Source organism: Oryctolagus cuniculus, chromosome 7, assembly GCF_964237555.1.
Source record: "Oryctolagus cuniculus chromosome 7, mOryCun1.1, whole genome shotgun sequence".
Taxonomy (NCBI): Eukaryota; Metazoa; Chordata; class Mammalia; order Lagomorpha; family Leporidae; genus Oryctolagus; species Oryctolagus cuniculus.
In genome coordinates this window covers 151,672,269-151,699,355 of record NC_091438.1, presented here as the reverse complement: position 1 = coordinate 151,699,355, position 27,087 = coordinate 151,672,269, and the positions used below count along the sequence as shown (strand labels likewise).

Below are 27,087 nucleotides of genomic sequence, written 5' to 3'. Positions count from 1 at the left end.
TCACCCCTGTCAGGCTCCACTCTTTCTCCGGACACACTGAGGGTGCCACGCCCCCCCACCCCCCCCCACATCATCGATGCCATCAGACTTGGAAGGAGTCGCTGGCGGCCGCCCACCGCACCATGAAGACACCGCTTGGGTTCCGCGACAGGATTTTACTGGGTGGCATTGGCTGTGTCCTACCGCCCCCTCACAGTGCAGCCCACACCCTCCCCGGCACAGACCCCAGCACACAGCAGAGTCCACGGGGCCCGGGCGGCACTGGCACCCACTCCTGGCTGCAGCCCACGGCGTGAAATGGGTACACTTGGGGACAGCACACCTGGGGCTCACGGTGGTCTGACAGTCATCTTGAAAGTCATGTCTGAGAGACTGCTGACCGCCCGGAACACAACCAGCAGGAGGGGCCCCCGGCCACCAGCTGGCCACGTCCAGCAGACGGCGCCCCGGCCACACAGCATGGCCCACAAGGCGGGGAGGGGCCGTCCTGCAGGCACGGCTTGGTGCCTCCTGCCGGGGTGCGTCCCACCACAGCACCTGGAAAGCAGGCCCTGACAAGGGCTCTGAGGGGACGCCTCTCGAGGGAGGACGGGCGAACTCCTGGCAAAAGGAAGCCCACCCTTGGTTTTCCCAAATCACAGCTCCAGCAGGAAGGGCTGCCGCAGCCCGCAGCCCGGCAGGTGGCCTCTGGCGGCCCCAGCCCTGCCGTGTGGGGCAGAAGGCACCGGGGTTCTGTAAGGCTCGCGGTTGGGCGCGGGTCCCTGGTTCAGGGTCTGGGCAGGGGTACAGTGAGTGAGGTGGGCAGCCCAGGCCACACAGGGCAAGGCCAGCAGGTGCAGCCCACACCCTGCAGCCACACCACAGCCTGGACACCTGGCACTGGAGCCCAGGCCAGCAGCCTCCCTGAGTGCCGAGGTTTGCCGGGGCCCAGAGCTGCCTCCTTCTTCTCTCCTGGGCCCTCGCCACTCCCCAGGCCCCTGAGCCAGGAGCCCCAGTGCTGGGGAGAGGCAGACGGAGAGACAGAGAGCCTGCAGGCACCAGGGCTGCCCCCTGGGGAATTTCTAAGGTAAGGGGGGCGTGGGCCTGACCTGCTCTGAAGCCACAGCCGGGCACCTGACACCAGGGTGGGGCAGGCCAGGGGCAAGGAGGGGGTCACCGTGGTTCCAGAAAGGGGCCGCCCATGAGGAGCCGGCGGAGGGGCTGGCGGGGCCGGTGCAGGGACATCGGTGGCCTGGACAGATGGACGGGGGCCGGGTGGCGGGTGGCGGCAGCACCGAGCAGGGCTCACTGCATGTACGCATAGCGCCAGTCCCCCAGCGGCTTGTGCGTCTCCTTGATGACCTGGGGTGACGTCCAGCGCAGGATGTAGTGGGGGCCCCCTGGCTTGTCATTGGTTCCTGTGGAAGACAGTCCTGTTGAGCTAGGAGACCGAGATTCTGGGCTGCAGGGGAAGGAGGAGGGGGGAGCTGCCCGACAGAGGGACCTGGTACAGCAGCAAGGCCAGGCTCATTCTGCAGACGGACCCGGCCTGGGGCTGAGGAGAGTCAGAGGGACAGGGGAGCCCGCCTCGAGGCTGCAGGGTGCCAGGGGCCCTGAGAGCTCCAGCACACGCACGAGGGGCCGTCTACAAGTTCATGGAAAACAGACTTAAAAGATAAGTTTGGGACTGGCATCCTGGCACAGCGGGCAAGGCTGCCGCCTGTGACACCATCATCCCACGTGGACACTGGTTCACATCCTGGCTGCTCCATTTCCAACCCAGCTCCCTGCTAATGGCCTGGGAAAGCAGCAGCAGATGGCCCACGTGCGTGGGCCCCTGCCATCCACCTGGGAGACCCAGGTGAAGCTCCTGGCTCTGGCTTCAGCCTGGCCCAGCCCCAACCATTGCGGCCATTTGGGGACTGACCCCGCATATGGAAGACCTCTCTCTCTCTCTCTGCCTCTCCCTCTCTCTGTAACTCTGCCTTTCAAATAAAGAATAAGTTCATTTTGGTGAATAAAATTCTTGCAGTCCATGTTGGTTTTCCCGATACGCATTTCCCATGAACTGCAGGAAGTGCAGAGCCCACCTGTGCCGAGAACGCAGCACTGGGGCGCCAGCAGCAAGGGCGTCTGGGAGACCGGGAGCACTCGGGAAGAGGCTGGGGTCTGGGCTGCAGCTGCAGTGGGAAGCGTCCTGTGCCCCCGCCAGAGCCCCTGCAGCCCTCGGGATGCGCCGGCAGTTGCGGAGCGGCTGCCAGGGGTCCGACTGCTCGGCTCCCGGGCCCTCCCCGTCCCAGGGGACTGCAGCGGCTGGAGATGCCCTCATCCCTGATGCTCGTGTCAGCCACGCCTACATCATGAAACCACCACCAAACCCCAAAGAAGAGGGTTCTGGGAGCTTCCGGGCTGGTAAAACACCTCCACGTGCCAGGAGGGTGCTGGGCCCCAAATCACACAGGGACAGAGGCCCGGGGACTCTGAACAGACTCGCCTGACAGCGGCAGAGTGAAAGCTCGGGTTGACCCACCGCCCTCAGACCTTCCCAAGAGTTCTCCCAGCCAGCCCTGCGCCTGCCGACGCCGAGGCTCTGAGCTCGCCCAACGCCAGGGCTCTACCCGCCCTTGGAGACCTGCGTTCTGCCACTCAGAGGCCCCTCCCATGCAGATCCGTGAGAATTCCGCCCTCTGGGGCTAAGGTACTTTGGGAGCCTCGGGTGGTCGGTTTCCCCAGTGTGTCGTGTGAATTACAATGTGGGACTTCCCCCTGCATAATAAAATCCTTACTGGAACCAACACCCTCGGTGCCCCCACTACACTCGCGAGTGTCCTCTCTGAAGTGGGGAGGGGGTGTGGCACCTTCTCCCAGGAGCCTGTGGAAGCCCAGGGTGCACAGACCCAGTTACTCTCCGTGCCCTCGAGGTGATGAAGGGTCAAGAGTCCCCCACAGGAATCAGGAAAGGGGGACCCACTCACCAGAGGCCCGGGACCCCCCGAAGGGCTGCTGGCCCACCACAGAGCCGGTGGACTTGTCGTTGATGTAGAAGTTGCCGGCGGCGTGTCTCAGCATCTCCGTGGCCTCCTGGATGACATCCCTGCAGGCAGGGGAGCAGTGGGAGGGCAGTTAGCCCATCCCCCTCCAGCACCCCTGCCCGGCCCACACTGGCTTTCCAGGTCAGGGGCGGAGCCAAGCTGGGACAGAAGACTGGAGTGGCTGCCAGTGGTGGCCTTGAGCCCGGCTGCTCCTCCAGGTAGGGGCTTGGCGTACCGCCTCACTAGGCTGAGGTCTGCACGGGAGGTTCTATCCAGGCCCAATTTTCCTGTCCCCAGGAGTGGGGGACCCTGACTCTGGGTCCCTCTCAGGTTCCAGCCCCACCGCCCTTCTCTCTCTCAGAGGCAGACACAGGTAGCAACCAGCGCCATGGAGGAAGGAAAAGGCAAAGCCCCAGGGTTAGCACCGTGGGGCCTGGCTTGAGCCTGGCCTCTGCGGGACAGCAGGTGCCCCCGGCCCGGGCCTCCTTTCTCCTAGACTCCAATTCTGAGGTCAGCAAGAGGGCCCCGGCATCTGAACATTCAACAAACAGTTTGGCTGCCGGTGTGCGCCTGAGCTGGGTCAGACACTCACTTATCCTGGGCAAACACTGCCCCCGTGAGGCCGTAGCTGGTAGTGCTGTCCACTAGCTGCAGCGTCTCCTTGTACTTGTTGTCTGGGTAGACATACACAGTCAGCACTGGCCCAAAGATCTCCTGGGAGAGAGAGAGAGAGAGAGAGAGGCCCTGGGGTCAGTCTCTCCTCCTGGCCAGAGCCCTCCCAGTCTCCTCACTCTGTCTTCCCTCTCCCCAGTGCTCAGTCCCCCACCTCAGCCCTCGCACGAAGGGCCAGGGACTGGCTCTTCCTGGCTCCCTCCGACACAGTCACGTGTCCAGCTCCTCACCCCGCCCACCCTGCTCCAACCTGGCAAAGACCCAAGAACCCTCCGGTGCTCCCTGCCAAACTCCAGGAAACGGGGCTTCTGGCAGTAGCTGGTGACCACCCCACTCCTGGTGCCCCGCGGTAGCCCCGCCCTGCCCTGCCTCCCTGGACAGGCGCCTTGGCCTCTGGGAACCTGATTCCCATCTGTAAAATGGGAATGATGGCCTGCCTCTCAGCTCAGGCTAGTGCCCAGCTGTGGCCAGTCCACGCGGGGGTCGGCAAAGGCTAGCTGTTCCAGCCTCTGTGCTGGTACCGATGCTGGCTGTTGTGGGCAGTGGAAGTGCTAGGACCCCAGCCAGGGTTAGGGGCGTCAAGGACAGAGCCCCGGCTTTGGGGTCAGGAGGCCTGAGCTTGCGACCCGGCTCTCTGCTCTCTCCAGGTGTGAGATGCTCTTTCCGGGCCTCGCCTTCCTCATCTGAGAAATGGGGTCACGTCTCGAGAAGTTAACAGTGCCCAGTGTGCACATGCGTGTAGGCCAGGCGAGGCCACGCCCCCGTCACCTCCTTCATGATGGGATCTTGCGGGTCCTTGCTCTCCACGATGCAGGGCTCCACGAAGTAGCCCACCGAGTCGTCACACTTGCCCCCGGCCAGGATGGTGAGGCTGGGCGAGGAGCGCGCATGCTCCAGCCACTTCTTGATGCGGCCAAAGGACTGGGTGGGTGGAGAGGAAGGCGGGAGGTCACTCCCTGCAGCGGTGGCCCCAACGCGCTCACCCCTAAACACCTGTGCCCGAGGGACCCCTGTCCTGCAGTGGGGGCGGGGGCAAAAGCCAGTGTCCGGCAGAGCCGTGACAGACGTGCACACTCGTGTGTGTGTGTGTGCGTGTGCATGTGGTACAACTGTAGGTGCACATACAGACACACACAGACAGGCAAAGTACACAGCCACAGGACTTCACGTGCGAGCAAGCCGGTACCGGCAGGTCTGTGGTGTGCGTGTGTGTGCTGGGTGCACACGGACGTGGCTGTGTGTGTGTGCACAGACCTGCATGTACGGCCACACCGAGACCCACGTGAACATGCTCTCGGATAGGCACATCGCATGCGCGTGCACACACACACACACACACACACACAGGCACCTGCACGCACACACAGGCCCGCTCCTCTGCGCACGCCTGTGTGTGGTGCGCCTGCCTCTCTGGTTCTGGATGACTCTGCCCATTCCAAAGCTACGGGGGGCACTGTGGCTCCTCACGGGCCTCGCTCCACACAGCGGGGCCGGGGTCTTCCCCCAGTCAGGGCTCCCCATCTCTTCCCGCCCCCACCAAGGCCAGGGCTCAGCGCCCCCCTCCCCAGCACACACACACACACACACACACAGGAAGCGCTCTGCTTCCTGGCCCTTACCTTGGCGTCAATCACAGCAGAGAAGAAGGTCCCAAAATCCTCTGCAGGCTGGAGGCCAGGGCGGGAGGCACCAGGAGAGAGGATGGCCGCAGGCCCGAGACAAAGGGAGCCCCTCCCCGCGCTCCCCACCCCCACCCGGAGAGGCAGGCTCGCTCAATCCCATCAGCCACCCGCTGGGCCGCGGCGGGGGACGCGGGCGCCACTCACGTCGCCCACTTTGATCCTGCTGTGCTCCTCCAGCAGCCGCCCTTTGATCTGCGGCCACAGCGAGCTGGGCACGTAGAGGCGCGAGCAGGCTGAGCACTTCTGGCCGCCGTACTCGAAGGCTGAGCGCAGAGTCCCGCTCACCACGCTGTCCACGTCGGCCGAGCGGTGCACCAAGTGGAAGTTCTTCCCTCCACACTCTACAGGGCCGGGGAGGGGGGAGAGTGACCTGGGGAAGGGGGCTCCCCAGGCCGCCCAGGGCCCCAGCGCCAGGCCCCCAGCAGTGCACAGAGCAGAGCTAGGGCTGAGCACCCTCCCAGAAGCGGCCCGGCGAGGCCTGTTCCCCGGCTCTACACAACAGGAAGCAGGCCAGAGAAGGCTGAAGGGTACAAGGTGGTCAGGTCCAACACCCCCATTACACAGATGGCAAAACTGAGACTGTGCAACACAAAGTCAGAGGAAGGACCAGGATCCAGGGCTCCTAGGGGCTGGGCTGGTCCCAGACACAAGCACAGGTTTGAGTCTCCCCAGGTGCCCCCAGCCAGCAAGGGAGAGGGGAGTCCACACCACATCAGCAAGACCCCAGCCCCACTTTCCTCACTTGTGGGAACCATCAGCCAACGGCAGCGGGAAGCCCCCTCTGAAGCCCACCAGAGCCTCCCACTAGCACGCCTACTTCTTTATTTAAATGTTGTTTAGTTTTCATTTATTTGAAAGAGCCGCAGAGTGAGGAGAGAGAGACAGAGAGAAATCTTCCACCTGCTAGTTCACTCCCAAAATGCCCGTAGCAGTCAGGGCTGGGCACTCCAAAGCCAGGAGCCCAGAACTCCATCAGGGTCTCCCATGAGGGCGGCAGGAATCCAAGCACTTGAGCCATCACCTGCCAACTTCCCAGGTGCATTAGCAGGAAGCTGGATTGGATGCGGAGGCAGGACTCGAACCCAGGCACTCCGCTACGGGATGTGGGTGTCCCGAGCAGCGGCGTAACCTGCCGCACCACAATGCTCACTCCATAGTCCCATTTTAAAGACAAGAAAAGAGAGGCACAGGGAGATGGAGCCACGTGCCCCAGGCTGGGATGCTGCCCAGTGGTCTCTGCCCACCAGGGAGGTGGCAGGTAGGAGGCTGCACGCAAGGGCTCGGCGCTCGCCAGCTCACAGGGGATGCACTGGCTGTGCGGGGCTGGCCCTGAGGAGGGGGCTCCCTCCCTGACTCATCCATCCAAGCTCCCACCAGCTCAGGAGTGGGGTCCAGATGCCCACCGTGGCCTCCTCAGACCCCCTGCCCTGCGCCCGGGGCAGCCCCTCCCCTCTCTAGGGCGGGGCACTTATAAGCCGTGTGAGCCCGAACCCTTGCTCCATGGGGCTCCGGCAGGATCAGACCCTGGACGTTGCCACACCTCTCAGAGCAGAAGCCCTGAGGACCACACTGTGCTCTGTTTAACACGGCACCTGCCACACTTCCCGGACCACGACACCTGCCACACTTCCCAGACCACAACGCCTGCCACATTTCCCGGACCACGGGACGGCTTCTCTGTGGGAAGATTGTGGCTACAAGACCTGGCCCTGCCCCCTCCTCCACCCACCCCCACTCTAGCTAACTGGCCTGGTTTCACATCTTCAAATTCAAGTTCACTCCCACTGACGGCCTCTGCACAGCCAGCCACACGTGGGTGTCCCTATTGGAATTTAACTCGTGATGAAACAAAAGCTCGAGTCTCTAGTTGCCCTTGCCCCGTTTCAAGTGCGTGATGGCCCCATGGGGCTGGCGGCTGCTGTGCTGGACAGAGTGGACACCGACAGAAAGTTCTGGCAGATGGTGCTGGGGTCCAAGACGCTTTGAGCCCCCTCACCCAGGACTGCATGCCTCCCCCTCCTCCTCTTCTGTGACAGCCAGGGGAAGGGGGGGGTCCTTGAGGCCACAGAGGGGGAGGGGTGGGAAAGGGGGCTCTCACCTCCAGCCAGGCGTGGGAAGGTGCGGAACCGGTCCAGGTTCTGGGCCACCTGCTTCCACAGGTGTCTGAAGGTGCTGGAACCAGAGGACAGGGAGGGAATCAGGGAGCTGGGCTCAGGCACCCAGGTGGGTGAATGTCAGGGCCAGGGGAGGGGCGGGGTCCAGAAACCCTGGGGCGGGAGGCTGGGGTCAGCAGCCCAGCAGGGGGTGGGCTGGGGCCGGCAGTGAGGAGCTGGCGGAGGGTGGGGCACCAAGCAGGTGGTAGCTGGTGGGGAGGGGCTGCAGCAGAGGGAGGTGGGGCAGCAACGCAATGCAGAGACGGCCCAGGCTTTGGAGGCGGCGGGTACTAGGTTCCAGTTCTGACTCAAGACCTATAGGGCTCTGTGACCGTGGGCTCATGACTCAACCACTCTGCACCCCGAGTTCTGCGTCTCATCTGGGAACGGGAGCAAGCAATGCCCACCTGGCCGGGCAGGGTCCCGATGACCTCTACCGTGAACCGAGTGTCCAGGGCCACGCTGGGCACGCCACAGGCACCTGCCGGCACACTGACGCCGCCGGGCTCTGCGATGGGCACCCTAGGCCCAACCGAGGAGGGGAACTCAGGCGCCTGCCCCGGGCTGCCGCCCCGGAGGTCCGCGCCTCCTCCCCAGGCTCTGAGTGTGACCAACCTCGGCACCACAAAACAATAAAAATGCTAATCACCCGGGAGCCGGCGCCACAGTAGCTAATACTAATTTATGACTTTCCTACCTTTAAGCCCGCTGCTCATCAGAGCGTGGCAAATGGGGCCAGGCCCGCTCCGCCCGCTAATAGGCAGGGCCCCGTGGGGCCCGCGGCTGGCAGAGCGGGCCTTTCGGAAATGGCCCTGCTCAGCAATTCTAACGCGGCCACTGTCACCAGCAAACCTGGGCGGGAAGGCGGCTGGCGGAGCCTGAGGCCAGTGGAGGGGAGAAGCCACTGCCCGTGTCCCACCCGGAGGGACCGAAGCTGCAGACCTTGGCCCTCTGGCCACCTCAGACATCACCCCGAGATGATCGGGGGGCACCCCACTGGCCAAGGGACCCACGCGTGCCTGCCTTCCACTGACCCCTCCTCTCCTCCTCATCCTGACCTCACAGTCGGGTGGGCACCGGCCACGGGCCCCCCTGCCATGCTGTCACCTCACTCTGCCCAGCCCAGGGTCATCACCTGCCCCAGACCCCAGCGCATCACCCCAGGCACCTGCCCTGGCCACAGGGGCTTCTCCTGCATCAGTGAGGGTGCAGGGTGAGGCCTGCGAGGGGAAGCACACAGTGCAGCCCAGACGCACAGCCCCAGGGCTGGTGGGGACAGTGGGGGACTGGACAGTGCCTGCCCCTAGCCAGCCAAAGGGGGCATGGGGGAAGGTAGCCCCCAGGGTGCCTGGAGCGTCCCTGTTCCCAGGGGAACCAACACTTGAATTTCTATATGAAGTTGCTTCAACTACACAGGTCAGGCCATCACTATTAGGAGTCAAAGAACAGAGCCACCTGCCAGCTGACACCAGGGCCACCATGTGCCGTGGCCACTCGAAGCAGGCCTCAATGATTGAGCCACTCCCTGTTCAAACTTTCTGTGGTCGGGGTCGGCGCTGTGGCACAGCAGGTTAAACCCCCAGCCTGCAGCGCCAGCATCTCATATGGGCGCCTGTTCAAGTCCCAGCTGCTCCACTTCCAATCCAGCTCTCTGCTAATGCACCTGGGAAAGCATAGAAGATGGCCCAAGTGCTTGGGCCCCTGCACCCATGCGGAAGACCCAGAAGAAGCTCCTGGCTCCTGGCTTCGGATCGGCGCAGCTCCTGCCATTGAGGCCATCTGGGGAGTGAACCAGTGGAGGAAGGCCTCCCGGCCTCCCTCCCTCTCTCTCTCTCTCTCTCTCCCTCCCTCCCTCTCTCTCTCTCTCCCCACCTCTTTTTCTCTGTCTCTCTCCACCTCTCTCTCTCTCTCTTTCTCTCTCTCTGTAACTCTTTCAAGTAAATAAAATGAATCTTAAAAAGAAAAAAAAAAAACTTTCGGAGGCTCCCATCACCTTCAGGTTCAAGTCTGGACACCTGTGCAGACTCTTAAGGGGCTCTCGTCCCCCGAAGCCGGGACTTTGACCGTGGCGCTCCCTCACCACAGAGCACGCAGGGGCACAGCCGAGCACAGCAGGGCCTCGGCAAACCCTGGACGGGCAGTGAGTGAGTGAGTAAACAGATGACTGCCAGGATCCGGCAGCTGCCGCCTGCCCTGCCTCGTATCCCACCAAGCCCTGCCCCACCCTCGGGCCCTGTAGCCCCTCACGCCACACTCAGCCACGTGGGACCTGGCCACGCCACAGAGCACATGTGTTTCTGCCTTGGGGTCTCTGCCGGGGCCCGTGGTTCCTCCACCCTCTCCCCCTCTGCCTCGCCTGCTCTCCCGCTTGGGTACCACCTCCTCCAAGAAGAAACCCTGACTCCTGCCCCCTCATGCCTTTTCCAGGTGGCACTGGATTCAAGATGGCCCAGCACCTGCAGGCCCCCCCACTCGGCCCCCACTCAGCTCCTTCCTGTCTGTCCACTCTCTCGTTCCTCTATGGGGGACACCATGCCCATTGTTCAGATGAAAGAATGGAGGCTCAGAGAGGTGCATGGCTCACCCATGGCCACACAGCATCAGGGTTCCCAGCCCCAGCCCGAAAGCAGCTGGCCGAGGGGTGGCCTGGGGCACTTGCCGGGGACTTACGGCACGCTGCCTGTGAAGTTAATGCCGCAGAGGTGCTCTGAGCTGGTGACAGTGTCCCCAAACACTGGCCCGTCAGCTGGCACAAACTGGATGATGTTGGGGGGCAGGCCGGCCTCGCGGAGGACACAGTAGACAGCGTAGCTGGCCAGCATGGCGGTGTCACTGGGCTTCCACAAGACCACGTTGCCCTGCCCGGAAGGGAGATGACGACTCATGAGGTCAGGAGCCTCCTGCTCCGATCTCCACCCCGCTCCGCAGCCTGGTGGTCCCTCACCTGCAACCAGCAGGCCCTGTGCTGCCCTGGATGTCCCCTACCCAACCCCACCCCTCCGAGTGGCCGGCACTGAACCCCAAAGCCCGGTCTGGCTGCCCACCCCACTCTCTAGCCAAGGACCCCGTTCTCTGGAAGCCACCCCCCCGCTGAGTCACCGTTTCTGGGCACAGCTGGGCACGTGCCCGCGGGTTCTCTGCACCTGTGCTGGGTCAGGGGCACGGGCACTTTGGAGGACACCCCCGTGCAGGCACGTGGTACATAGCTGGGCATCCGTGTCCACCTGCCCCGTCTGAGGCTCGGGCCTCCCAGTCAATGACTGTGTCAGCTGTCCTCCTACCCAGCCTGTCTGAGGGCAGGCCTACGTCTCCCCCATCAGACTGGCAGCTCATTCAGGGACAGCCACCTTCACTCTGACAATGGCAGAGACTCCAAACCCCCGTGTCTGCTCCACCATTTACTAAGCCATTCAACCTTGACAAATGTCCCCCCAGTGACAGCTCGGTCACCTGGCCAGGGGGCGTCATCACAGCCTCCGGCTGGGGAGCACAGGTGGGATCACCGGCAAGCAGGTCTTAGCAGGAGCAGGCAGACAGTGAGCACTCACGGGGAGCGACCGCCTTCAGCCCAGACAGAGCCGCCTCCTCGGCCCGCTGCAGTGGATCCCGCAGGAGCACAGCTTTGCTCGGGGCCTCGCCCAGGGTCTCCCAGACACAGACGGACAAAGCTGGGACCCAGACCAGGGGTAACCTAACCGCGGCCCTGCGCTGCCTCCAGTTTTCACGCTGCTCCCCACAACCAAGAGCTGGGGCTCCAGGGGCTCAGGACGGCCTTTGTTGGTTGGGACGAGGACCACGGCCAGCCCCCGCTGGGCCCCCCGCACCCACATCTCACCATCAAAGCAGGCGCCCCCGCCAGGTTGCCGCCGATCGCGGTGAAGTTGAAGGGCGAGATGGCCGCCACGAAGCCCTGGGGAAGGAAGCCACGGTGAGTCCCGGCTCCTGCGGTCTGGCAAACCCCGCCCACCTGGCGCCCCGGGGTACCTCCAGCCCCCGGTACACCACGCTGTTGGTGCTGGGCGGCAGGCTGATGGGCTGCTGTCCTGCCAGCTCCATGGCAAACTTGGCATTGAAGCGGAAGAAGTCGATGAGCTCAGCCGCAGCGTCGATCTCCGCCTGGATCACCGTCTTACCCTGCGGGGGCGGGGGGCGGGATCAGCAGCGAGCAGGCTCGGTGTCCCCGGTGAGCCCCCTTCCCACATCTGAACCCACAGCCACAGCAAGTGCCTGGCAGGGACTAGAACCTCCAGGGAGCTGACCAGGTCCCCTCTCGGGGGCTAAGGAGGGAGAGGACCTCGCTTCTCAAGCCGCTGAGCCCTGCCTCGCTCAGCCAGGCCCCCACCCCCCGGGCTGCGGCAGGATCCACAGCGTTTACTGCTGCCGCGTGGGGGCAGGCGTCTCACACTTGCTGCCTTGGTTTCATGGCGACTCTGAACGGGGGGGACACAGCCACAGGAATGAGATCCTCAAGCCAAACTCGGGGTCAGAACCTTCCAGACACCAAGACACACGGGCATGAACGGGGAAGCCGGCCGCTGGGAGAGCAGGGCAGAGACGCGGTGGGCAGGATGCGGACGGCTCCCTCCTCCGGGATGCGTATGGCGCAGCCTTGCCGGTTTGGGCTGAGAACCTGGAGGCCGGTGGCTGATTTCCCTTCTCCCCGACGACCGTGGGGAGCCACACGCAAGGACTCTGGACACTAGGTACGGGCTTCTCCAGATGACAGTGCCACCCAGGTGCATAGCAGGTGCACATCCCGCGGGTCAGGGAAGCTGAGCTGAGGTGTAGCTGCTGCTTGGAAGCTTCTGAATCTTAAGCCAAATAATGAGAACCAGAGATGATCTTACAGGGTGCATGAGTGTGTATGTCCACGGGTCTGTCTTCCCGCTGACGTGTGAGGCTGCTGAGCCCATCAGAGGCCTTGAACAGGTGGGAGCTGTCATTCCAGCTCTGTGCAGCAGAGGGAGCTCTCACCACAAGGATGAGGGAGCAGACGCTGGTCTACCAGGGCTCAGCCTCTTGTCATTTGCCCTTGGGAGCCCAGCTTAGCCAACATCCTACGGCTCAGTGCCTGGAGGTGGTGAAACTGGCCCTTCCTCCCTGGCCTCCTTTCCCTTGCACACTCTGGACTGCTGGTACAAGACACGACTACTGCACCCAAAAAGCGTGCAAAGGGAGAGCAACGCACAGGAACTCAGTGCCCCCAGGGCGCTCTGAGCTGTGGCCGAGACCACACATTCTGGGAAAACAGGGGCCAGACGAGCTCTCTGCGTGGCTAAGGTTCAGGGAACCTCACGGAGGAGGGAAGAGCCGCGTTAGAGCAGGTGGTGAGGCGTTCACCGGGCAGAGAGAGGCAAGCAGCATCCCAGGCAGCCGGCCCAGGGCAGAGAGGCCAAGGGAACACCTGCGGCTCCCAGGGCATCCCCAGGGGCTGGATGGCCTTGGTGGCTGGGGCGCTGGACACAGAGTGGACAGAAGGGCCCTGGAGGCAGGGGTCAGGACGAGGACCAGCCTCTCGGTGATGCCGAGATCATGGTGGCTCATGAGCCACTGGAGGTGGCAGCAAGGGCACTCAGAAGGGGTCTGACCAAGCCAGGAAGCAAGATGGCGGCATCAGACCATGGCCAGTCCAAGCAAAGCCTAAGGCCCAGGGACAAGGGACATGGAGGGGAGGGAACGCATCCACGGCAGGACAAGGGCTGAGCGGCATCTGCTTTGTCTGATGATTTAAGAATGTCTGTCCCCTTGAGGACATCTCTGGTCTCCAACAGGACCGCTGGCGCCCGGGCAGCCTGGCTCTGCTGAAGCGGGTAGGGTCTCCCTGCCCCTCCGCCGCCGCCGCCGCCATGGCCGGGCCCTCAGGCTGCTCACCTGCCCCACCATGGTCTTGGCCAGGATGTCTGCCCTGCGCGGCCCGCTCAGCATATCCGCTGCCTTCAGGAAGATCTGGGCGCGGTCTGCCACAGGCTTCAGGTCCCACTCCTTCCTAGCAGCCAAGGAGGCCTCAATGGCCTTGTTGAGCAGGGCCTGACGGGAGAGCAAAGACTCAGGGCTGCTTCCTGCAGCAAGGAGAGCCCAGAGGGCTCCTCCCCCCCGCCCCAGGGGGCACCCCTGCTCCCACGGCTCTCAGCACCCCTGCCCCTCAGCTGTTCCAATCAGGTTCGCGGGGGCCTGCCAGGTGGGTCAGCAGGCCGGGGACTCAGCTGGCCCCAGCCCTTGGCTGTTAACCCTGCTCCCCTCTCCTTTCATGGTCTAATCAAGGCCTCACGTTGGGGCTGGCTTTGGGGCACAGTGGCTTAAGCCACAGCCTGAGACGCTGGTACCCATAGGAGCACCGGGTCAAGTCCTGGCTGCTCCACAACTGATCCAGCTTCCTGTTGAGGTGGCTGGCAAGTCAGGGGAGGAGGGCTGGGCCCCTCCTGCACCCATGTGGGAGGCCCGGATGGAGCTCCAGGCTGCTGGCTTGAGCCTGGCCCAGCCTGGGTCACGGCAGCCAATTGGCGAATGAACCAGCAGATGGAAGATTCTCTCTCTCTCTCTCTCTCTCTGTCCCTCTGTCTCTCCATCTCACTTCATAACTCTGCCTTTCAAATAAATAGAAGGCAGAGTTGAAAGGCAGAGTTACAGAGAGGCAGAGGCAGAGAGGGAGAGAGGGCTTCTACCCACTGGCTCACTCCCCAAATGGCCGCAACGGCTGGAGCTGTGCCAATCAGAAGCCAGGAGCCAGGAGCTTCTCCCACATGGATGCAGGGGCCCAAGGACTTGAGCCATCTTCTACTGCTTTCCCAGGTCATAGCAGAGAGCTGGATTAGAAGTAGAGCAGCCGGGACTCGAACCAGAGTACATATGGGATGCAGGTACTGTCAGTGACAACTTTACCCGCTAGGCTACAGCACAGGCCCCGATAAATAAAATCTTAAAAAAAAAAAAAAAGCCTCATGTTAATTCTTGGGACCTGGTGCCCCGAGCCCACCCTGAGGTCAGCAGGCAGCCTGAGACGCACACGTGCTGCCACATCCCAGACGCCAAGGGCCCCTGCCGTAGGTCGCCCCATCCCTGCCCACTAACCCCAATGCCTGCCAACGCCTCGCCTGGCCTTCCAGCCACGATGGCTCCAACTGTTCTGACTCAGCCTTCTAGAATCTTCTGTCTCCACACCAGGTCGGCCCCAGCACCATGGGCATGTCCAGGAACGTACCAGCCCCTGGCCAAGGCAACTCGCACTTGGCTCAAAATAACGACGGCGGCACGCCTGGTCCTGGCAGGACACTGCCTGGGCACGCCCTCCCCCCTCCTCCGCTCCCCCTACCCACTATGGCCGGAGGGAGAAGCAAGGCCCGGGGTCCCCATCAGCAGCTAGCAGGGCAGGGCAGGGCAAGGCAGGGACGCACTCACCTTGTCTGCGTAACAGAACTTGGCCACCTTGTGCCTGTGGTTAAAGGGCTGAAAGGAGAGAAGGGCGGGATCACTGCCCAGAAGGGAGGTGCGGGCACACAGGGAACAGGACTTGTCTTCCAGGAACACGGGACGTGCTCGCCCCCTACCCCAGCCCACACCCATTCCGCACTCTTGTGGGTGGGGTAGGGGCACCCACTGCACAATGCACGCCGTTCCTGCCCTGGAAGGGTCAGGGTCCAGGAAAAACACGTGTACTTTGTGGTCAGGCAGGCAGGGGTTCGAATCCCAGCTCACTTCCCTTCTCCAGGTCCCATCAGGAAAATGGGGTGTGTGCTCCCCACCTTACAGCACGCAAAGGAGGCCCAGACGGGGTGACGGACTGTGCCATCGCCGGCAACACTTCTATCATCTGCTAATCCACCAACAGGTTGTCTGGGAGCCACGAGCCTGTGCCTAATATCCACACGTGGCTGGTGGCTGCTTGGTGGACAGCGTGGCCACAGTGTCTCATCACCATTGCACAAAGTTTGACCGCAAGGCCAGCGTCGTGGCACAAGCAGGGTAAGCGACCGCTACATGATGCTGGCATCCCACCCTGGAGCAGCCGCTCCACCTCGAACCCAGCTCCCTGCTCATGAGTCTGGGACACAGCACAAGAGGGAAGGGCTTGGAAGGGCCTGGAAGAGCCAGGTGGGAGTTCTGGGATCTGCCTTGCCCCAACCATTACACTCATTTAGGGAGTGAACCAGCAGGTGGAAGACCTCTCCCTCCCTCCCTCCCTCCTTTCCTCCCTCTCTCTCTCTCCCACTCTCCCACTCTGCCTTTCAAGTAGATTAAAAGTAAATTTTTTAAAAAGAAAGAGAAAGTTCTACTGGACAGCACAGGGCTTGGCTGGAGTAGCAAGCGGCCTGTTCCCATCATGCTAACCCCTGGCACAGGCACCTGTGTCCTGCCCGTACCTGAGCCTGGTTTTTAACACTCAGAGGCCAAGAAGGTGTGGAGGACTTGGGGCCTTCAAGCAGGCCACGCCCACGTCACACACAGATCCACCCTCGCACCCACCGCCGCCCACGTGGCTGGTGTGGCAAAGAGGAAAACGGGAAGCAGACAGCTCACCAAGGGCTGGTGACCAAACCCCAAACCCCGAGTCTCACTGTCAAGAAGCCCAGCGGCCTCGGACTCCCGGGAGCTGCCTGGGCCAGGCCATCGCAGAGCCCAGACAGCAGGCTGTGGGCGCTGCTCTCGGCTGGCCCCTGGGCACATGCCTGGTGCAGGCTGAGGACCCTGCAGGCCCCGGCCACGTTCTGTGAGCTCGAGGGAGCAGCTTCTGCCCCAGGCTGCTGCTGGAACCCTTGGGGCACAGGACCGGGCTCCTCTCTCAGGCACGGACCCCACCCCCCACCCTACAAGCACCTGCCGAGGGTTCCACCGGGACAGAGCCAGAATGTGGTGACCTGGCGTGCAGAGGGGCCAACCTTTACTCTCCCCCGAATGACTGTCCCCCGAGCTCCCTGGAGCATCTGCATAAGGCTTGTGCCACCTCCTGGATGGATAAACTCTGAGCAGGTGGGCCCTTGGCTGCCGGCCACCTTGCAGGGGGTACCCATCAGGACTAATGGAGGAGGCTGGCTGGGGCCTCCACATGGCCCCTCCCACCTGTGGACAGGACCCAGTTAGCAGCTGGCACGGAGAGGCCCAGCACTTTGCTTGGGGAAGTTTACCCCTGGCCTTCACAACCTAGGAGTGCCTAGAGGGAGACCACCTGGGACATGCCTGCAAGCTGTCAGTGAGAGAGACCGAGAGCGAGAGCCCCCAGATGCAGGAAGGGCCGGGCCTGCCCCGCGCCGGACTCACCGACAGCTGGTACCGAATGTCCGACGTCCACACTTCCTCATGCCCCACCACACACGGGATGGCTTCCGTCTGGTTCTTGAGGGCTGTCAAGGCCTGGGGAGAGGGGCAGGTGCATAGCTGGGCCCTTCCTGCCTCCTTCTTCCCCCGGAGACCCTGACATGGGTCTGCAGGGGGGACCAGGCCAGGTCTGGGGACATCAGAAGGCATGTGCTGTCCCCTGGGGACAGAAGGCAAGTGCTTCCCCAGCGGTTATCACCCCAGGGGAAGCGGAGGCCGATGTGGCCAGGTCTTCCCATCGCAAAAAGATCAACAATTGCATCTGAAATTGATGTGAAATCTCACAGTTTTCTGTATACTGGCAACAAATCGGAGACTGTTAAGTGTAAAGATTCTGGGGTTATGACCTCTGACCTGGCCTAAGAGGCCGCAAGCGACCCCCGCTGCCACCCCACTGGTCCTGCGACTCCCCCACTCCAGATCCCCCCAGCCCAGCCCTCCCCCAGCCACCTCCAGAGGCAGGGGAAGTGGGGACCGTCTCCACTCGCGCCCTGCACCCCCTTACCTTCTGCAGCGCCTCGCGCTCGGGGCTGCCCCTGGTGAATGCCAGGATGGGCTCATTGGCCACGTGCAGCGAGGACGCGTGCTTCCACCACAGCCTGGACACGGGGGCGGGGACAGAGGCACAGTCAGGCCCGTGGCAGCCCCTCTGCTTCCCACCTGGGGCCCTGGGTTTGCGCCGGGGATTAGAGGAGGAAAGCCGCCTTGTGGTCCCTGGGCCTGCTCAGTGAGACCAACCCCGCCAGCCTCACGAGGCCGTGCGAAGTCTGCACGCACGGATGCAAAGCCACGGAGCCGTATCCTGCACAGGGAGAGGCTGACTTCCGCACGGGGCGGCCTTTACCCCAAACTGACCCCCGGGGAACCCTTCTCTAAGCTGAAAAGGCCACACGCAGCAGAGGAGAGCCTGCTCCGAACGTGAACCAGCCTGGGACTCCCCGGACACAGAGGGCTGAGTCGCAACATCCAAGATGCAGACCATGAACTTGGAGCTCAGTCCACAGCAACAGGGAGGGCTGGGGGGGGGGGGCTCTGTGTCGGACTCCAGAGTGTTGGGCCTCAAGAACACCTCGCTGGAATCCCACGACCTTGCCGGCAAGGGACCCCCACCCCTACCAGGCAGGGGGACAGCAGGGCCAGAGCTGAGACCCCCCGGGTCAGTCCCCAGCACTGGGATGTCCCCTTCCAGGCCTCAGTTTCCTACTCTGTAAATGAGGATGACAGTAACGACATAGCACATGGATACTGACAACGCCCCCGGCACCAGGCGGGCATTGGGCGGGCGGCACCAGCAGCCTCTGTCTAGGGAAATGAGGGTGTTTCCTAAGAGGAAACCGACTAGTTCAAGACCAAGATTAGGAGGCACCGGATCTGAGTCTGGAAGAAGCCCCGTGGCCTCCCTCTGGTTTAGATGCGGCCCCAGGGAGACCCGGAGAAGCCTGGGACGGATTCAGGCACTGGCTGGGAGATCCAGAGGAGGGGTTTGCTCAGCATCAGATGCACTCAGATGGGGGTCAATCCTACGGCTGCCTGGAAAAGCAGTGGTCCTTCATCGCGCAAGAGGGGGTGCCCGCACTTCGCAAGATGCACAGAGACCTCGCTTTCTGTCTACACTGAGACAAAACTACGAAGCGGCCCCATCGCGGGCCACAGGTGACACCGCCAGGGGTGTCTGTGTCCAGCCAGAGAACCAAGTGGCCTGGCTGTGACAGTCAAAGAACCCAGGACAGTGCAGACGCGTCCCGGGCGCACTGCACAGGCTTATGACAGGTCTCCTACAGGGGGCGCCATTCTAGACCCTGGAGGCACCTCGGTGCCAGGCCTCGGGCTGCTCCCAGCCAAGCGCAGCTGGTGACGCACTCGGGAGATGGACACAACTGCAGGGGGCCGACACTGGCACAGCATTTGGTACGCCACTTGGCGCACCTGCGGCCCATGGCGGAGTGCCTGGGTTCAAGTTCCTGGCTCCGCTTCCATTCCCAGCTTCCTATTAACGTGGACCCTGGGAGGCAGCAGTGATGGCTCAAGTACTTGGGTCCCTGCCACCCACTTGGGAGACCTGATGGAGTTCCGGGCTTCTGGCTTCAGCCTGGCCCGGCCCGGGCTGTTGCAGGCAACCGAGGAGGGAACCAGAGGACGGGAGATCTCACTTGCCATCTCTCTTTGTTTATCTGTCTCCTTGCCTTTCACATAAATAAAACCTTTTGAAGATGATAATCCCATAGGGTGAACAGGAAACAGGAAATCAGGAGGCAGTGGGGCTACTTCACCAGGGTGGTCAAGGGGGGCCTCCCGGGGAAGGTAACCTGGGACCAAGACCTGGAGGTCGTTTGAGCAGAGCTGGCGAGAGCATTGTAGGCAGGGGAAGAGCAGGTGCCAAGACCCAGGGCAGGGAGCAAGGAGAGGAACAGCAGAAGGGGCCTGTGGGGAGCAGCGGAGGAGAGAGAGGCCAGGGCACCCAAGGGCCCCAAGAGCAAAGGGCGCACTGGGGCCTTCTCCTTCCACCCCCAGCCCCCACCCCACCCCCACACACTTAAAGGAGCCAGGGCACATTCCTCGGCCCCACCCTTCCCTTAACAAAAGAAAGGAAAGGAGGACCAACGCCAAGTGACCCTGGGCAAGTCACCTGTTCCCGGTTGTTAGGGAGACAATGCTGCAAAGCTCTGCGTGTGCTCAGGGAGTTACAGTCCGTGCGGCACCTTCCGCCCATTGTCCTGGAGGACGGAGAGGCAGCCGCAGGTCTCCCAGCCTCCCAGCTGGGGCCATCTGGAAGGTTCTGCCAGGACTTGAGCTTGGCTGCTGATGGCAGCGCATTCCTGCAGCTCACACGCAGGCAAAGAGCCAGGCAGGACTCCGGGAAACTGAGTCCGCCCAGCCCCCTCCTGGAGCCCAGATCCTGGCAGAGGGGGAACACAGAGGCCTGGAAGCAAATCTGAGATCAAAGCCACACCTGCTGGTCTCGGCCAGCCTCTGCAGAACGGGTGGCGCTGTGTCCCCGCTGTGTCCCCCGCGGGGCACCAGCAGCACACACACGGCTCCGGTCCCTCCGCTGGGAAGCCTCCAAAGGCGAACAGGCGCCCAGGTGCTCAGTCCCAGTTCCACCTGCAGTTTAAAAATGCAGAGGCCACCAGCTCCCCGCCCCTGCATCCCCCCAGGGAGTGTCAGAGAGGGAATTTCTCCACCTGAGGCCACCGTGGCCCCGGGGCTCACAAGCCCTTGTGGCTTTCTCTGTGCTTGGGAAGGCCTCCAGGCCCTGGCCCGGCACTGCATGGACCCTCACACTGTCCCCGGCCCAGCCAGGCCATGTGCGGCTTTGGGGCACGGAGACCTGTTAGCACTCAGCCTGAGTCAGCTGCGGCTGGTGGGCCACCCAGGACGAGAGCCGCGCCCTGGAGAGGGGTCGCTCCCAGCACTGCAGTCCTCCAGGGGGAGCGCCTTCCTCATTCATTCACCCAGGGCAGGCAGCACAGTTACTCTGCTTCGTGCTGATACTGGGGTTCCCTCCCCAAATAGCCCCAGTGGCCAGGGCTGGGCTGATCTGAAGCCAGGAGCCAGGAGCTTCTTCCAGGTCTCCCACGTGGGTGCAGGGACCCAAGGACTGGGGCCATCTTCTTTGCTTTCCCAGAGATTAGCAGGGAGCTGGATCAGAAGTGGATCAGCTGGGACTTGAACTGGAGCCCCTATGGTGCCGGTGCCCGCAAACACGGCTTTACCCGCTACGCCACAGCGCCGGCCCCCAGCCTGGCTTTTTCTTACCCCCTCTCTGCATGGACCCTCGCACCGCCCTTTGCCCCAAGCATTGGCAATAACCCTCACTGCAGTGCCTCTGCCGGCCACAAGCTCCGCGCAACAGCCTTTGTCCACGGCCCACGTCCACTCCCCTCCCTGCTGGACACCCGGAGTCTCACCCCTTCCTTCCTGACCGACCTATCAAGCCCACAGCAAGCATCCTCTGGAAACAAGCAAGGGGCACACGATGGTTGGAGCCAACCCCAGGCCCGAGGACAGGACTCAGGCCACTGCTCCTCTGCCAACACCTGGAGCCGGGCACAGGCCCCTGGGGTCCCCCAACAGCAGGGTCAGGGACGGCCAACCCCAAGACAGGAGAAATGAGAGGGAAACCTTGCTCTCACCTCTTGCTTTCCCCGCCTTATTTGGGGCCTGATAAGACCAATCCCCCTTATCAGCGAGATAAGGAGGCCAGAGAGAAGGTGTGCAGGGCCCAGGAGGGGCCGGCAGGAGACAGTAAGGAGCGCTTATTAAGCACTTACTGTGTGTGTGCCAAGGACTAACTGAGATAGCTGGATTATCTCAGATCACGGCTCATGGGACAGCCCATTAAGTGATAGAGCAGGACCTGACCCCAGGCCCTGCTCACTGTGCAGACGCGCTGTGGCCTGAGACCCGGGGCAGCAGGGACCGGTGAGACAGGTCAGTCCTCCTCGCATACAGCCAGAGCCTCCTCTTTCCCGCCCCAGAAAGGCGGCGGCTTGCCCAAGGTCACTCGGCTGTCCGCAGGCCCAGGGCTCTGTCCACTCCAGGATGCAGCTTCTGCAGGAAGGGGAGTCTGGGGGGTAGGGAGCCCCGAGAGCAGCAGGTATCTCCCCTCCCCGGGGGCAAGCACGGTCAACCCCAACAGAAGGAGTTTTGGATCTGGGGTAGCTGATAGGAACAGGGGAAGGGACCAGGACACCTGGGCTCCACTCCCGGTGCCAGTCCTTAGCATTCCTATCAGAAGCGGCCCCAGGGGACCGCGCAGGGTGGGAGAGGAGACACAGCGTCGCCCACTGAGCTCTCCGGCTCCCCTACAGGAGATCATTTAATCCCCAAGATAACGCCACGAGGTGCTCACCAGGGGCATCTTTGTTCCACGGGACAACCGCAGGCAGCAGACACGTTGGTCCACAGAGCTGCTAGAAGGTCCGGCCAGGACCCAGGCCATGCTCTGTCCAGTGGTAACAAAGCCAGGGGCCGGGCACAGGAAGCTCGGCGCTGGGGCCGACGCCTGCTGGTCACGGGCCTGAGCAAGTCCAGCACGCCATCGCGTAGGTCCCATCGATGGCTCAAATATTTACAGGGCACACACGAGGGACCAGGCACTCCGCAAGCCCCTGGTCCCCGCAGCCCCTACCCTGGCAATCACGGCACCGTGGCTAACGGCATCCTCCCCGTGGGCAGAAGGGACTGGGTAAGGTGAGGCGGCCCAGGCTACAGGCCCTGCCCTCTTGACCCCTTCTTTGAGGAGAGAACGGAATACGGATGGGAAGGGAAGAAAATGGCCAGGCAAAGGATGGGCAGGCAGGAGAAGCTTCAGGTGGTTTTGAGATTCCAAAAAGTAAGTAGCCAGGTGGGCTGAGAGGGGTCCCCTGTCACCCAGGATAACCTCCAGGCAGAGGGCAGTGCCGGTCCAGCCCGTGCGTCCCTTCTCTGGGTTTGGCACTAGGGCAGAAAGGGAAAATTAGCATCGACTTGGGGTCTGCTAAGTGCCCGGTTAGTGCTCCTATGCCCTGCCCACTTTGAAAGAGAATGTGCAGATGTATAACAAGGGACACGGACGAGAGTGGAGAGAGGAGAGAGCAGGCAGCCAGCGGGAGGCCCCGTCTGCTAGTGGAGGCCTCGGACAAGTCGTCCTATGTCCCCAGGCCTCAGCTGTCCCATCTGTGAAATGAGGACAGGGAGCTGACTAAAACCACGCACATCACAGGTCACCGTGTCACCTGCTGCCATCCCTGGGCCATCGCTAAAGGCCACGTGGTGATGGTGACTGTGTGGGGACTGGTTGCAACAAATTCCTATGAACAAGGAAGGGCTGGCATGGTGAATTCATTCATTCACCTAACATTTGCCAGGGGCTTAGCACGTACCAGACACAGCTCTGGGCCCCCGGCACATTCAGTGAGGGATGACAAGTCTACAAAGGGGGCACAAAAAGGTTCCATTAAAACTCCAGGCTGGGGCCGGTGCTGTGGCATAGCGGGTAAAGCCGCCACCTGCAGTGCCTGCATCCCAAATGGGTGCCAGTTTGAGTCCCAGCTGCTCCACTTCTGATCCAGCTCTCTGCTATGGCCTGGGAAAGCAGTGGAAGATGGTCCAGGTCCTTGGGCCCCTGCACCCATGTGGGAGACCTGGAAGAAGCTCCTGGCTCCTGGCTTTGGATCTGCCCAGTTCCAGCCAGTGTGGCCATTTGGGGAGTGAACTAGCAGATGGAAGACCTCTCTCTCTCTCTCTCTTTCTCCAAACTCTTTCAAATAAATTAATTAAAAAAAAAAAAGCCCAGGCTGAGTGCCCTTATCTGAAATGCTTGGGCCCACACATGCTTTGGGGCCAGGGCATTGTGGCGTGGCAGTGAGGCGCAGATGGTCACATCCGGACTGGATGGCCCGAGTCAGAATCCCGCCTCCACTCTGATCCCAGCTGCCTGCCGATGCACACCCAGGGAGCCCCATCAGTTCGGTCCCTCCCACCCACAGGGAGACCTCGAGGGCATTGCTGGCTCTTGACTGAGGCTGGCTAAGATGTTCGTGGAAAGGTCAAAGGCTACGAATGGATCACAAAGACGACCACGCTTGCCTCCATGTGTTGAGACAACAGGTGATTTTTTTTTTTATGCTTCTATGCTCTCTCTGTACTTTCTAGAAGTAAACATTGACCAAGGCTGAGATTCCTGGCACTCAGCAGCAAAGATCAACACCAAAGCCTGTCGCCCGCCCTCCCTGGCTGCTGCTTCCCCATCAAGAAAGCCGCGCACGCGCACACCGCAGCTGTGCCCCGAATACTTGTTGAGCAAACGAACCAGTGTTATCTGGGAGCTAGGGACCTCGACCGTGGCGGGGAGTGGGGGGGGTCCTGCCCCCCAGGTGGCCTCTGACAGCGCATGCCTGGGGGTGTCACTGCTGTCCAGCCTCAGATACCGGGGACGCAGCTCAACACTCTACGGGGACAGGCATTCATGCTGCTTGGGACGTCCGCATCCCATACTGGAGGGCCTGGGCTTGAATCCCAGCTCTGCTTCCAACTCCAGTCTCCTGCTCATGCACACCATGGAAGGCAGCAGGCCATGGCTTGGATACTTGGGTCCCTGCCACGCACATGGAAGACCTGGAGAGAGTTCCTGGCTCCTGGCTTCAGCCGGGCCCAGTCCCACCTGTCAGGGGAATCTGGGAAGTGAACGAGTAGACTGGGGAGATCTGTCTCTCTCTCAAAAAAATTAAAATAAAAATAAAAATTCTACAATGCACAGGTGAGCCCCACAACAGGACTATCTGGCCCCAAGTGTGGAGGTTGAGAACCCGTGTCCAGGGCACCAGGCCAGCGGCTCCACTGGAAGGGGGAATCTGAGCTGTGGGATTGGTTGCAAAATACTCTCCGCCCTCCCGGCTCGGGCGGCCTCCTAATGAGGAGCTTGGGTCTGGAGTCAGGGCAAATGGGGCATTAGTCCCACGTGGACCCCACCTGGCAGATGGGGCCCTGCAGGGGAGCTTCAGAAAGTTCCCGGGGGTGTGCATTGCGCAAAGCTCTGCAGGGGCTGCAAACATTTCTCGCACCACGATGGAGTCGCCTTTTATTCCGTTTTCCAGGAGCCCCGAGGTGCAGGAACAGCCGCTAGTGCACAGTACTGGGCCCACGGAATTGACCACTTGATACATGTTATTGTTAGGGATTTTTCTTTTAGAATATGGACTGCTTTTCAGCAGGTTTTGGCATGTTTTCATGTCTAAGCCTGCCTCCCCAACTCGGCTGAAGGCTCCTGGCAGGCCCGGGTACCTCTGGCCCCCAGTGTGTTCAGAAGAGCACATAGCAGGTCCTGGGTAAACATGAGAATCTAGAACACCCCGCCTCCCTGGGCTTCCACCTGGGGCCCGAGAGGGGTGAGCTCGGTGCAGGAGACAGGCAAGCGCGCCCCCTCCCCGCAGAGGGCACACAGCCGAACTGAAACTCAGCCCTGTCACTGCGGGGGCAGGCAGAGGGACACTGATTAACTCAGAGCGGGCACAGAGGCAGCCGGGAGACGGCAGGCTGGTCTTGGCCCTAGGGGTCAGGCAAACAACTCAAATGCGAAACAGGCGGGAGGCACCCAACTCTGGGAGGGAGGCAGACAGGGCCAGGAGCCCACCAGGTGAGCTTTCGCCACAGAAGGGACAGCAGTCCAAGAACCCAACAGCATCGGGCTTTGCAAATCTGAGTTTAAAGTAGAGCTGCACCCAGCTGCTCCCGGTGTCCCCGTTACTGCGGTGGAATTAAAAGGCCAGGTTATTTTGGGTACAAAAAAAAATGTTTAAATCCAAGCATATGCAGACTCTTCCAAAACTCCATGGGAAGCATGTATTTTGATAAAAACCGTGTGGATGTTCAAAAAAAAAAAAAAGTTTGTACACACTTAATTCCCCTTTTCGGCGAACTTTTTCAAGTCCCCTTGTACGAACTCGTTCAGCGCTGAGACACCCACCACGTGCCTGGGGCAGTGTGGTGCCTCACGAGCGCTCCCTGAGCGCCACCAGCCACCTACCGGGGCCCTCTTTCGGCAGGGAGAACACGGGGGAGAGGACCAGAGAGAAGCGAGACCCCCGGGGTCGGGGTGGGGGGTGTGGGGGAAAGGAGGAGGAAGAGGAGGAGGAGGAGGAGGAAGGCTCAGGAATCCCAGGGAAGGTCCAGGGCGTGAGAAGACCATGCGGAGGCGCAAAGCGTGATGTGCTAAAAATAGAAGCGCCCTGCCTGCCGCAGGCCAGCGAGGCCGGAGGAAGAGGCGTGAGCACCGAGGGCAGTCCCCAGTGTGGCTAGCAGGGGGCCCCCGAGGCACAACTCCCGCGGCACGACCCCCGCCACAGATTCGGGAAGACGACCGCCTGAGGCCGAGGGGGAAGGGGGCTAAGCGATCTCAGAAGGCCAGGGCCAGGGGTCACGAGAGGCAGCTCCGACCCCAGGCGGAGAGACGCCCCTGGGCAGGGAACCCAGTGGGCGCTGGGGGTGCCCAGCGACTGTTGGGGCCGCGGGTCAGCAGGTGCGCTCTCGGGCCGCCCAGCCGCGGGCTCACTCACCCGGCCCCCCTCCAGGGGCGGGCCAGCAGGGCGCGGCGGAGCGCGGGCGGCGGCGGCAGCAGCATCTCCAGCTCCCGGCACGGCTTTCCCCGGAGCGTCCGCCTGGGAGCTGCCAGACCACGCGGCCCCGCCCGGAACGCACCACCCCGGCGAGAAGGGGGGACAGGATCCCCGAGATCGCGGCCCCTCTCCATGTAGTCGCCTCATGTTAGTCCCAGCCTCTCTGTGTTGGCATTTTAGGGGGCATTATGTGACGTGGGGCAAGGGAACTCCAAAGGAAAGTCCAAAAACATAGGCGGTTCCCCTTCCTCGCTTTATGGTATGACCTAGGGGCGGGGAGGGCGTGGTCGTCGCCGACCAATCAGAGTAGCACATTGAAGCTCCTGGACCAATCAGCGGGGCCGTCTTGTTGCAGCCTGCAAAAGCCAATAAGAGGGCGGGAATGGGACACGTGCTGAGGCTGGCGGAAGGCCCTGCTGCGCCCGGGCCTGGGTGAAGCTGGGTCCGGGCCATGGGCAGGTGGAATGCTGGACACTTGTCCGCCCCAGTCTCCCGGCCGCGCAGGGCCTCTGCCCCGGGGACTGCAGCCCCGGGGACTGCTCCGCCTGCCTGCCTGCAGCTTCCTGGCCAGGGCCCAGCCGCCCTACGCCACCCGGCCTGGCGCGGGGCCAGCCAGCCTCCAGTTTGCAGGTTGCAGCAATGCAAACTAATACTTGAGCAAGCCCACGCTTAGCTTTTCCTTCGAAGGTGTGGCCACGCGACCAGTTGTTCCTGCACCACCTCTTCCCCGCTGCTAGAGAAAAATTCGGGTTTCTCATGCAAAGTTTTTTGAACACTCAAAGGCTCCTAAACGTCGGGTTCCTAAGTCTTCCCTGATCATAGGTCCTGAAGACCCACTCTGTTCCTGAAGTTCTGCTGTGGTCTTTCTCGCCGGCTAGCTGGTCAGCTCTGCCTCTGGGTCCTTGACAGAAGGCTGGGTGAGTCCCATAGCCTCTGTGAGCCTCAGTTTTCTAGTCTGTAAAATGGGGTGGCGATGCCCATCTCAGACCACCCCTTTTCCTCCAGGTAACACCATCTCATTACACTTTGGGGAGCTGAAGTGTTCAGAGTGCAGAGGAAGGAAAGACAGCTACATAAAGAGACAGCAAAGGCAACTTGGAATGGGCAGTGGCCATTTCTCTTCTCGGTTGAAGGCCCTGGTCAGGTGGACCCATTCACACGGGAG

The 27,087-nt window shown here is 62.1% G+C and overlaps 1 protein-coding gene across 1 annotated transcript; it reads right to left on the bottom strand.

Annotated features, from left to right (window-relative positions):
* Nucleotides 1-140: 140 nt before the first annotated feature.
* Nucleotides 141-26,071, bottom strand: ALDH4A1 (aldehyde dehydrogenase 4 family member A1). The gene is made up of 15 exons (XM_008265808.3): nucleotides 25,863-26,071; nucleotides 17,333-17,426; nucleotides 16,771-16,863; nucleotides 14,914-14,961; nucleotides 13,390-13,545; nucleotides 11,503-11,652; nucleotides 11,354-11,428; nucleotides 10,189-10,376; nucleotides 7,464-7,537; nucleotides 5,510-5,706; nucleotides 5,303-5,350; nucleotides 4,452-4,604; nucleotides 3,604-3,725; nucleotides 2,955-3,073; nucleotides 141-1,397 (listed from the first exon to the last, which is right to left on the bottom strand). Exons 1-15 carry the CDS (start codon nucleotides 26,054-26,056, stop codon nucleotides 1,285-1,287), a joined length of 1,824 nt encoding a protein of 607 aa, XP_008264030.2. The 5' UTR covers nucleotides 26,057-26,071; the 3' UTR covers nucleotides 141-1,284.
* Between the last annotated feature and the right edge of the window lie 1,016 nt (nucleotides 26,072-27,087).